The sequence below is a fragment of the Podarcis muralis genome, chromosome 13 (genome assembly GCF_964188315.1).
Source record: "Podarcis muralis chromosome 13, rPodMur119.hap1.1, whole genome shotgun sequence".
Classification (NCBI taxonomy): domain Eukaryota; kingdom Metazoa; phylum Chordata; class Lepidosauria; order Squamata; family Lacertidae; genus Podarcis; species Podarcis muralis.
The window spans coordinates 13,797,081-13,809,771 of record NC_135667.1 but is presented as its reverse complement, the minus strand read 5'-3'; the positions used below and the strand labels follow the sequence as shown (position 1 = coordinate 13,809,771).

Sequence of the window (12,691 nt, the reverse complement as noted above, 5' to 3'; positions counted from 1 at the left end):
TTATCTCACTATTATTATTGTTGTTATTATTATTATTTGTACAGTTCCGAGATTGCGGCCACGAAGGACAGGGCCAATATATGGATTCCAAGATAATGGATTCTCCGCACCATGACCTTTTTGGCGACTAAACACCGGACACTATATATTGGAATAAGGCTGCACTTCCCGTTGGCTGGGCGGAAGCTCTCCGAAGAGGCCACGTGCTGGGTGTCTGTCACCCTTGTTGCGCCTCTGGGAAGGTCTGAGAGAAGGGCCGAGCATCACCCTAGCAGGGTGCCGCCTCCTGGAGGTGGGTGAGTCCCCAGCGATACGGGTCCCGGCGAAGTCCGATATTGGGCAGGAGAAGCTGGAAACGGGGGAACTCCGCCCCCCTCCCGCGGATGCCTCCGTGGCTCGCTTGGGATTTGGGAATGACTCACGGCCAGCAATCTTGAGTACAATGGGAAGAGGTGAAGCGTAAGCGAACAGCGGCTTCATAACCCAATTCAGACTAGTCTCCATCCAGCATTTTCGTTTCCAGCATTACCATTATTTTTATTTTAATAGCGCAAAAGAATCGTATGGAATGGAATTGGTGACCTCGGCAATTTGCTCCACAGACAAGGAGAAACTAGTCCCAGCCGAGCCTACGGTATGCAATTCCACTGCTATTTCTACAGTTCTTAAAACAAATTCACTTTGCTGTTCATTATCTATGGGCCTTTATCATGTCCTGCAGAAAGTAATCTCTTTAACTGGCCAGAACGGAGTGTGTGTGGGGGGGGGGAGGGGGCACTGAGTTTCACTGAGTCGACCAGGACGCTGCTGAAATATGAGAGCACAAAGTCCACCATGGATGAACAGATACTATTTATTTATTTGTTACATACTGCCCTTAATCATAAGTCTGCAAGGGCAGTTCGCAGAATATTGGCTCCCTAGCAATATGTTTATTTTTCTAGAATACCACATTTCAAATCTGGAATATCCTTAACCAGTTAAGGATTTGCAAGGTTGAAAGCAGCACATATGTAAACACAAATATGTACAGTATTTGTAACATAGGAGTTGGAGAGAAAGAAACTGGTGGCTTACCCTGTTTCAAAAAACACACACAGCAAAGATAGGAAAGGAAGCAGGCTTGGATCTGATCTCTGAGTGATCCTGAGAGCCTGGCCTCTGCCAGATGAGCCAGTGATCTAACTCTGCATAAAGATGCTTTGTATGATTATAAGAGCCTTCGGCCGGGTTGGGGGAGTTTAAACAATTATGTGGTTGCTGTCAAGGGGCCTCAAGAGCGAGAGCTCACCTGATAAAAGCATCTTTGCTCCTTGTGACCACCTGTGGACCAACTAGGCCCCAACCCCAGAACTGCCAGATTACATCTGAATCTGTCTCAACAGGATCTGTCCCAACTCTGCCCCTTGATTTATCTCAGGGGAGGTAACCAGTGGCGTTTCAGCCATTGTTGGACTACAAATCCCATCACCACTAATCATAGGCCGTACTGGCTGGGAGTGCTGGGAGCTGTAGTACAGCAAGAAACATCAGTTAGGCCACCGGATGCCCTGATCCTACTTTTCCATGCACCTGCCCCCACCTATTCAGCATAAGGTCCTCAAATATAGAAGGACATAGCACTGGTTTGGATGGGCGGATGGGAACACTAGTTAAAATAAGAAGTTGGCAGCTGGAGCGGGACATATTCTTGACAGGTGGGGCCACTCAACGTGTGGCCACATTCCAGGAAGTAATAATACTTGATGTATCCATATTGTGGAGAACATGTGTACCATTGAGCACCAGCCCTGGCCTCCAGATTGTGGGTACACCTCTGCAAAAGTTCATTACCACGCCAGCCATCATTGTCCCAGACTTCTATGTGAATGGGGTTTTCATGATTCAGCATGACAGTCCCAAAGCCCAGGGTTTCATACCACCAGGGGTCGTTATCAGATGGGACGATGCTGGTCGTCAGCGCTCGACCTTGGAAGACAACTCTGACATAAGCATCGGTGGCTGTGAAGTGGTCGCCCCAAAGGTTGGATCCTCTGGTCACAACAAAGGTGAGGTGTGCCCTACCCCGCTGTCGGGCACAGCACATGTTGTTGTTGAGGCGATCCTCCTGACAAAGGCAGGTGCATCGCTCAGCTGAGCTCTGGGAGCTCCAACGTGGACACCGCTGTGGACACTCCCTCTTCAGGGCCTTCCGGTTTATATGACTCGCAATGGCTTGCTTCAGCAAATCCCTTCTTGGGTCCTGGTGGTTCAGCAACATGTGCAAGGGCTGGAGGGAATAGGAAACCAGCCCAGGCTGTGCTTTTGCACTGTTTTTCCATTCCGAGAAGAGTTGAGCTCCTCTGGCTTTTGAGAAGAGAATCTCGATCTGCTTATCTCCTCCCTCAACTTCCATTTGCTGCTTGGCATAGTTTTCATGCGAGACTCCATGACTGTAGAACTTCTGGATCGCTTCACACCTGGCATTTTGGGAAGTGGACTCAAATACCTCATTGTTTCCCAAAGAAACCCCCCACTTTAAGCAATCCTCGATGCTGGAAGCTGTAACCCCCCACAAGGCCATCTTGCATGTCTGCACAGCCAGCAGGTGGCGAACTCGGCCGCCAAGGTCCACCTGGCTGATGTAGTGGGTGCCATAGCTGTCGATAAAATGCTGGTATTCCTCAGAGTTGTTCTTTATTGGCAGCTCGGCCACATGCTGGGCAAAGTGAGAGGACAGCGGTGAGGGTCTATGGGGGAGTCTCAGCCTGCTCAAGAAGAGAAAAAGAGGAGCAGGATATTAGAAGCAACGTTTATAGTTTTGCCCACACCACCCACACCCATAATCCTCCATATTTTTGAGGGAAAGGAAGCCTGCAAAGTTTCAGGGATCTTCTTCCTCTCCAACATGTTATCCCTCCCCTGTAAAGGCCACCAGAGCTTCCTGCGAATCAGAAGAGGACTTTAGATACAAGAGGACTTTAAACACAAATTTGAGCACCTTGAATTGGACCTGGAAATGAACTGGCAACCAATGCAGCTACTTTAAAATGTAGTGGGGTATGTTAGATCTAAACCAGGTATGTCCAACTTCTGTTTTGGGGGCCTAATCCGGCCCACAGGTCGATTTAATCCAGCCCCTGTGGCAGTTTATCTACTGGGTAAAATCCTTTTTTTTAAAAAAAAAACCCTTCAATCTTAAAAAAAGCTCAACAACCTCAACCCTTGGTCATCCCTCACGCGTGTTCACTTCATCAAATCTGGCCCTCTTTGAAAAAATCCCAGCCAGTAAGCTGGCTGCAGCATTTTGGACCAGCTGAAGTTTCTAAATGTTCTTCAAGGACAGCCCCATGTAGAATGCATTGCAGTAATCCAATCTGGGAGTTACCAGAGCATGGAAGACAGTGGCCAAATGATTTCTCTCCAAAGGGGCCCAGAAGTGGTGAAGCAGGCAGTGCTGGGGCAAAATACTGCTAGCCACCAAGGTTACCTGAGCCTCCAGTGACAGTGTTGACTAAAGATATCGTGACAATCAGTCAATCAACGCATTATTTCCCAGGACCCACCCCGGCTCTTCTGGGACTGAGCTCTTGATCTGAATCGCCCTGCCCGACCTGGCCACTTAACCCTTCCCAGCCCACTTCCCTAATTCCTGAACATCTGAGCCTGCAACCAAGCTGATGATCTGCCTCCTGCTTCCTATTATCCTTTCTTTCTATTGGCTCTGCCCAGAGCAAGAAGAAAGCTTCCCTTCCTCCTTTGTTTGAGTCTTCAGTAACTCTATGTATGAGAGCTTTGTGGAGTTTTGTTGAATGCTATCTGAATTGAGAGAGAAGTCTAACAAGAACAAATGAATAACTGAACCTTGTTGGGGCAGTACACAGTTCACTAGAAACCTCTGCTGGAATTGCTATATCTGTTTGATCCAACTTCCAATTGAGGACGCCCACTCATCATTTACTTTGATTGTATCTCTAGAGGGATACCGATGCTCACCTGTAGTGTGTGCAGTAGACCTCTTGCCTCACAAAGCTGTAACTGTCGTGCTGGGATTTCTCATGTGCATAAATCGCCATCCGGGAGTGAGATCCAGCAAGAGCCACCCGCATCTTAGGCAGCTCCAGCCCTAATTTGCTCAGCGCTGCGCCGAACCCCAGCCCTATGTCCAATCCCAAATCTGCTTTCCAGTCATTCTTCACCTCCGTGGCCATTGCATTGGCAACATCCACATCCAAATTCTCCACGGAGCTGCTGACCTGCCGATGGCATGAGCGGACCACCTGCCAGTCCGCAACAGCTAAAGGGAGTTTCTGCAGCTGCCCGTTCATCAAGTGATTCCGACAGAGGATGCACGTCCCGTTGGGGCCCTGCCATTGGCTGGTGTCCACCACAAACGCTCCCTTTCTCTCCAGAGTGGTGATGTCAACCCCCTGACCAATATAGGTGTGGCCAGGCACAAAGGTGTCCTGCTTCATGCAGATGGAGCTGGGGTGCCGATGGCAGTCGCTGGTGGAAGTTGGAAGAGAAATAGGAGGAAGGCTGCTAGGAAGAGGTGTTGTTTGGACATGATTGTTCTGCGGTGATCCCCCCCCCCCCAGTGGGGCAGATGGCTTCAAATTACCATGGGAAATAAAACAGAGAAGACTTATTTGCACCATTCAGGCATTTCCCACATTTGAGAGTCCCTCTTTTCACGTCACCTGTTGCTACCTGACCCTTTCTAACTGGAGGTACCAGGAACTGAACCTGTTGGCTTCTACAAGGTAGATGCTCTACCACTGAGCCATGGCTACTCCTAATGGTATAAGCTAGGCCAGGTGTGGGGAACCTTAGGCCTTGCAGATGTTGCTGAGCTAAAGCTCTCACCAGCCCTAGCAACCATGGCTCAGTTGCAAGGAATGTAGGACCTATTGTTCAGCAACAGCCTGGAGGACCACAGGCTGGGTCATGGGTCACCAGCATGGAGCTAATAATAATAATAATAATAATAATAATAATAGGAATAATATTTTATTTATACCGCCTTCCTGGTTCAGAAAACCGGGCTCAGGGCGGCTAACAACAAATTTAAAACAATTGATGCAACAAAAACCAGCATAAAATACAGTGTAAAACGTGAATAACAATAAATCCAGAATTCAAAAATCAATTTAGGGGGGAAATCCATCCAATAAACATTAGATGATCACCAGAGCTAGCTGGCTAAATTAGTCCTATTTGGGCCAGCGAGGAGACCAGGGGAGAATTAGCTGTGGGATCCCAGAGCGGGTAATCTTCATAAAAAGGGGAAGGGGGAGGGAAGGAAGGGGAATAAAAGAACAAGCTAAGTACAAATTGAAATCAGATGTTGATGGACTCGCAACTCCCATCAACCCCAGCCAGGGCTGTCAATGGTCAGGGATGTTGCTTTAGTTGAGCATAGCCTGAACATTGGCTATTCCATAATTAGACTGAAGTTCTAATGATGGCCACCCAGTGAACTTCATGGCTGAGGAGGCGACTGAATGTACAGCAGGAATATAAATATGAAGAGGAAGCCTTGGGACTAACCATAGAAGTCCCGATTTCCATCTAAAAACAGGCATGTACCACCTGGGTACCAGATGTTCTCCCTGACCTAGCACTGTTGTCTTTTCTTTCCTAGCCTGGTGACAAGTAGAAGACTAACATATGTCACTTCCCCCAAGATAGAGCAGCAACAAGGAACATCTTGGGAACACAGAACACCAGTCTGGTGTAAGCCCAGATGCACTCTGCATCTTAAATCTTTTATGCTGGGAGTGTCTGTGGGGTGGTGGGGGCTTCCAGCTTGTGGGTGTAATTAGGAGTACAAGGTGGAATATAAACTCATTTAGAATAAATAATGAATATAGTAGCAAGCTTACCTGCTCTGTAATTTCCGAACTGCTTTGCCTTCTCAGTGTGGTACGTGGCGCTACCACAGCTGCCTTTTGGTTTTTGTTCTCACCAACGAGCTGGTCTTCCAGTTCCCTCCCTTGCCAACCGATCTGCTTTGTCTTTTGCATGTCTCTAAACCAAGATTGGATTGGTGGACACTCACTCACCCCTCCACCCCTGAACGGACAGGACCGCACCCAGTCGCATTCTCAGAAATTTGGATTATTCTTTTCTTTCCCACTGTTTCAAATTCTTGTGTTAATAGTGTGAATTATAGGAGTCACAAACACCAGTGTATTTGTGTGTGTGTGTGTGAGAGAGAGAGGGGGGTGGTGGTGGTGGTGGTGGTAGTGGATGCAGGGGTTTCCTGATGGCTCTCTCTCTCTCTCTCTATATATATATATATGGCAAAAAGAGGGATGAACCCCATCTCAAACCCTCTTATCACCCAATTCTTTATCCACTCCATACCTTTGTAAATACCAAAAGCAGTCTGCCATTCCAGTTTGTCATTCCTGCTACAGTCATGGAGCCAAGAAGGAAGGCCTTCCCTTGCACATAATAAACAAATAAATATTTTTTGGGGAAGGATTGTCCTTTCTTACCTTTGGCTGAGAGCTCCAGTGGCAAGGAAAGGTTCTGCAGGTTGGTGAGCCTGAGAGGACCACTTCAGACTCCTTTCTTTTGAGGTTGAAAATTCAAGACAAAACTGAAACCATCATACCAGGATAGTGAGTGGCCACTAAACGGACCGTTTGCTTTTGTGAGGAAATTCCTTATAAGGAAGCCTCCCCCCCCCCCATGCAAAAAGTTTGGCAGAGGCCTCATAGAAGAAGTTCCAGTTGTTCTAGGGAGTGGGGGAACATTTTTTGCTCCACAGGCCAGATCCTTATTCTTATTAGATCTAGCCTTGTGGGGCAAATGTGAGAAAGGGGCGGGGACACCCATCTGTCAGTCACCACAATGATGTCAGGTGATTGGGCATGTTGGGACTTCAAAGAGCCATGTAGAGTGATACCACAAAGCCTGCTTTCCGCTGACCTTGGCTCAACTGATGGGCTGTGGACCCAACACCTGCTTTCTCTTGCCTCTGCATGATCAGGAGCATACAGTGGTACCTCTGGTTACGTACTTAATTTGTTCCGGAGGTCCGTACTTAACCTGAAACTGTTCTTAACCTGAAGCACCACTTTAGCTAATGGGGCCTCCTGCTGCCGCCACGCCGCCGAAGCCCAATTTCTGTTCTTATCCTGAAGCAAAGTTCTTAACCTGAAGCACTATTTCTGGGTTAGCGGAGTCTGTAACCTGAAGCGTATGTAACCCGAGGTACCACTGTACTATAATGTTCCCGATTATGCGCTGGCAGTCGTGTCTCTACCTGTCCCATAGATCAACATCACATATATAGTGGAGGGACTGTCATGTTAAGTACAATTGTTTTATTATGATGTTGATTCTCATCAGCTCCAGCCAGCATGGCCAATGGCCTGGGATGCAGCCTAACAAATTATTATTGCCAATTACAGTTTTCAGGTTAAATGTACATACAGTGGTACCTCGCGTTAAGTATTTAATTCATTCTGGAGGTCTGTTCTTAACTTGAAACTGTTCTTAACCTGAAGTACCACTTTAGCTAATGGGGCCTCCCGCTGCCGCCGTGCCGCCACTGCACGATTTCTGTTCTCATCCTGAAGCAAAGTTCTTAACCCGAGGTAATATTTATGGGTTAGCAGAGTCTGTAACCTAAAGCGTATGCAACCCGAGGTACCACTGTATTGGTTGGTTTATATCTACTGATCAGACAAGCTTTATTCCTGGACAAAACATGGTTTACTTGATCCAAAGGGCACTCAATGTGACACAGAATCTGACTTGGGGTGGGGGGGAATTGTCTCTCTAGACACATTCAGAGATTTTGACTATGTGGAGTGGGTGCTTCCGAAAAGGTGTTTTTTAAAAAAACAAAACAAAACACACCTAAATTTAGAAATGATTTTATCTTTAATTGATCTTGGGGTTGTCTGCAACAACAGCCACAAATGGATTCTCTTACCTGAGTGCACATCTTAAGACAGGACCTAAGTAGGACATCCTTTGTTCCCACTGCTATTTGCATTGATCATTGAAACTTTGGAGAATAAAATTAGATTGTATTTATCCAGTAGGCATTCGGGGAGTGGAACACTCCATCAATTTATTTTCCCAACAACTTCCTTTTACATCCAATCATAAAAGAAGCACTAGAACATGTGTAAAAGGTAAAGGTAAAGGGACCCCTGACCGTTAAGTCCAGTCGTGGACGACTCTGGGGTTGCGCCGCTCATCTCGCTTTACTGGTCGAGGGAGCTGGCATTTGTCCTCAGACAGCTTGTAAAATGCTGTAAAACATCTGTAAAATGCTGGTGACTTTATAACATAATATGCTGCAAAGAAGAAGGAAATCTCAACTGAGGGAACTCATCTCTTTCCCTACTCTGATCATTGTCACTTGCAAGCTGCTCCCCCCCCAATTCCCCCCCTCTCCCACAGACCTCCTTCCCTTTTGTATTATTACACAGCACCCCAATCTCTGAGCAGTGCAAAATTCCAGGGGTACTAGGCGTGCTTATCCGGGGTCCCATATGGTGCTTACCAAAACATCCCAATTACATAATCACTAGGTGGGATAACCACTAAGATTATTGCTAAGGACACAAGGCACAAGGAAAAGCCCATAAAACACCATAAACCATGCCCGGGGGAAGGCCGGAAGCAGGTCCTGAGCTCAACAGCACTGTTGAGTGTGGTGTAGTGGTTAGGAGCGGTAGACTTGTAATCTGGTGAACTGGGTTCAATTCCCCGCTCCTCCACATGCAGCTGCTGGGTGACCTTGGGCTAGTCACACTTCTCTGAAGTCTCTCAGCCCCACTCACCTCACAGAGTGTTTGATGTGGGGGAGGAAGGGAAAGGAGAATGTTAGCCACTTTGAGACTCCTTCGGGTAGTGATAAAGCGGGATATCAAATCCAAACTCTTCTTCTTCCAAACTCTTCTTCCCACCTCTGACAGTGGAGGTAGAATCTAGCCATCATGCCTAGTAGCCACTGATAACCTTCACCTCCATGAATCTATCTGATCCTCTTTCAAAGCCTCTTTTAAAAGCCATAGCTTCGTCTCTTGGGAGCAAATTGTTCCAGAAGAGGAGCAACTGGACCCAGCTGAGCCTGTGGTGTGGAATTCCACCTCTTCCTCTACAGGTCTAAAAACAATTCACTTTTGTTACTCTGGGCATTTGTATCAGGAGAGGTGGGATAGACAGGTTTGTCTAGGGAGTTTGCTGTGGGCCTTTATCATGTCCCACAGATGGTAGTATTTTCATCACCACTATAATGAATAGAGCTCATTATATCTGCTCCCTTGCAACATATTTATTTTTTCAAAATACCAAATTTCTAATCTGGAATGTCTGTAATCCATGGAGGATTTTGCAGGGTGAGGTGCATAAAAACAACGCATGTGTAAACATAAATATGTATTTGTAACGCAGGAGTTGGAGAGAAAGAAACTGGTGATTCAGCCACTCTTGTGGGGCTGGGAATCTCCAGACGCTTACTCATAGCTGCAGGAAAACAGCAGAGATAGGAAACAGTCTTAGAGATTATCTCTGCCTGGGGATCCTGAGAGCCTAGCCTCTACCAGGCAGAGTATAAGGCCAGACAAACAAGTGGTCTCACTCTGCATAAAGATGCTTTGTATGTTTATAACAATGTGGACCAACTAGGCCCCAGCCCCAGATCTGCCAGATTCCTTCTGAATCTGTCTCAATAGAGTCTGTCCCAACTCTGCCCCTCAGTGGTAGGGGAACCTGTGGCCTTCTGGCCGTTGTTGGACTACAAATCCCATTGTCCTGAAATAAATGGAACAAGGAAAAAGCACTGAATTAGCAGGGGGTGACTAGTTGAAATGAGAAGTTGGCAGTCGTAGGGGGACATAATTTTGACAGCTAGGGCCACCCAACGTGCGGCCACATTCCAGCAAGTAATAATACTCGACGTATCCATGAGGCGCATAACATCTGTGCCGGATAGTCCCAGCCCCGGCCTCCAACCGGTGGAAACAGCCCTGCAGAAGGTCATCCCGCCAGACGTCTTTGTCCCAGAGCTGAACCTCAAAAGAATTGTGGTCTGCCAATGTGACCGTCCCAAAGTCCAGGGTTTCCGACCACTGAGGGCTGTTGTCGTTTCTGACGACGCTGGTTCTCATTTCTTGACCTTGGAAGAAAATCCGGACATAAGCATCGGTGGCCGTGAAGTGGTCGCCCCAAAGCTTGGACCCGTTGACCACAACAAACGTGAGGCGGGCCCTGCCTCGCTGCCAGGCACAGCACATATCGTTGTTGAGGCCGTCCTGCTGACACAGGCAAGTGCATTGCTCACCTGAGCTCTGGGAGCTCCAGCGTGGACACTGTTGTGGACAGTCCCTCTTGAGGGCTCTCTGGTTGATATGGCCCACAATGGCTTGCCTCAGCAAATCCCTCCTTGGGTCTCTCTGGTTCAACAAGGTGTGTAAGGGTAGGAGGGAGTAGGAAACCATCCCAGGCTTTGTTTTTGCACTCTCCATCCATGCGGAGAAGAGTTGGGCTTCTCCAGCTTTGGAGAAGAGCATCTCCACCTGCTTATCTCCTCCCACAACTTCGATGTGCTGCTTGGCACCAGCGTCCTCGAGGATTCCACGGGAGTAGGCCCTCTTGAGATCTTCACACTTGGAGCTCAGGGAAGCGGAGCCGAACAGCCAGTCAAGTCCTAGAGAAGCCCCCCAATTAAAGCAGCGCTGGATGGTGGAAGCGGTAATCCCCCACAAGGCCATCTTGCAGGTTTGCACAGCCAGCAGGTGGCGCAGTCGCCCACCCAGTTGCACATGGCTGATGTAGTGGGTGCCATAGATGTTGATAAAATGCTGGTATTCCTCGGAGTTGTTATTCCTTGGCAGCCTGGCCACAGCGCGGGAGAAGTGGGAAGCCAGCAGCGAGGGTCTCTGGAGGAGTCTCAGCCTGCACAGGCAGAGAAAAAGTGGAGCTTGTAAGCAAAGTTTATAGCAAGTTTATAGCATTCTGTACTGAAGGAGCAAAGATTGTTATTATTTTATTGCCTGTTCTTCATCCTGGAATGGTTACAATTAAAACAGGATGCATAAAACAACAACCACAGAAACAAGGTGGGTCCTAAAAATGTACACAGCAAGTGTCAAAAGGCAGGGAAAGAAGAAAAAGAAGTCCCAGCAAAAGAACAACGCATACAAAAACTTATGGAATATGCAGAAATGGCGAAACTTGCTGGAAAAATAAGAAATCAAAGTAACTTTTTATAACAGAATGAAAATGGTTTATGGAATATTTACAAATAAACTGTAAACAGATAAGAACATTGGCAGGATTCTTGTAATAACCTGCAGTTTTATAAGAGTATATATTTAAAGTAGACGAATAAATGAGTAAATTGAGTTAATTTGGAATAAAGGTAAAGGTACCCCTGCCCGCCAGTTCTTGACAGACTCTAGGGTTGTGCGCCCATTTCACTCAGAGGCCGAGGCCAGCGCTGCACTTCCAGGTCACGTGGCCAGCATGACAAGCCGCATCTGGCGAGCCAGCGCAGCACACGGAACGCCGTTTACCTTCCCGCTGGTAGCGGTCCCTATTCATCTACTTGCACTTTAAGGTGCTTTCAAACTGCTAGGTTGGCAGGCGCTGGGACCGAACAACAGGAGCTCACCCCGCCGCAGGGATTTGAACCACCGACCTTTCGAGTGGCAAGTCCTAGGCGCTGAGGTTTAACCCACAGCGCCACCTGCGTCCCGACTAGAGGTTAGCTGTCCATATATTGTGTGTAACCTAGCTATGGCTTGCACATGAGAGTAGATACAACCTCCTTGGAGACCACTGGATCAAATCAAACAGGGACAGTGCCTGGGGTGGGGCAAAGCACCCCTCAAATTTATCGTGCACAGAGGCTACAACTTAGGGGTGACATCTTCAGTGGCACCGATGGCTACGTCAAAATTTTCTTCCAAGGTCAAGAAAGGAGGGCCAGACTCATTGAAGATAATGATAACCCTTGAAACCCTGGATTTGGGACTTTAATGCTGACAGGCTACAATGAGGTCAAGCTAGAGGTCTGGGACAAAGATATCTGGTACGATAAGCTTAGCATCCAACCTGAGTCCCTCTCTTCACCATGGAATTATATTTTTTTAGTTTGCATTGCATGCAGAACAGGTGGGGTCTCTCTGACCTGTGGGTCAAATGTGAGTCACCAGGGGTTCAAATTTGGCCTGCAGGGCCATCCCCCCAAAACCATACACAGCCGTCCCATGCTATACTGTATATGTGATATCAGTATGGGGCAGACAGAGATGTGGCTGCCCATGCATAATCAGGAGCCTTACATTAGGCTTCTTATCATGCATGCTGTGGGACTGATGGGTGGTTGAGCGAAGGTCAGCAGAAAGCAGGCTTTGGCGATGCAGCTCTGCATTGTGTTTTGAAGTCCCGACTTTGGGACTTCAAGGCGCCCAATCACTTGACAGCATTGTGGTGACTGGCAGGACTTGCCCACTTGTCATATTTGGCCCATGAGGCTAGCCGTGATAAGGATAAATAAAGATATGGCCTCTTGGAGCCAAATGGCTTCTCCACTTCCTGGCACCATTGCATCTCTTTTTATGAGGTCCCCTCCAGACATTTTGGGTTTTGTTTTATTTATTTTTTAAATTGGCTTCCTTATAAGGTTTTTCCTCACAAAAATAAACAGTCCCTTTTCCCCAGTAGTGGCCGCTCACTA

At 47.6% G+C, this 12,691-nt stretch overlaps 2 protein-coding genes across 2 annotated transcripts in view; both read right to left on the bottom strand.

The window, feature by feature from the left end:
* Positions 1-974: 974 nt before the first annotated feature.
* LOC114583284 (perforin-1-like) lies at positions 975-4,546 on the bottom strand. Its single transcript, XM_028704620.2, is given in 3 exon segments — positions 975-2,747; positions 3,976-4,501; positions 4,504-4,546. Coding segments are annotated over 3 exon segments (1,668 nt in total). The 3' UTR covers positions 975-1,648.
* A 3,503-nt stretch (positions 4,547-8,049) lies between these two features.
* LOC114582682 (perforin-1-like) overlaps positions 8,050-12,691 on the bottom strand; it is a 6,209-nt gene continuing 1,567 nt past the window's right edge. The window contains exon 3 of the mRNA XM_077918102.1: positions 8,050-10,905. Within this exon, the coding sequence (XP_077774228.1) occupies positions 9,810-10,905 (1,096 nt within the window). The 3' untranslated portion in view covers positions 8,050-9,809. The remainder of the gene's footprint in view (positions 10,906-12,691) is intronic.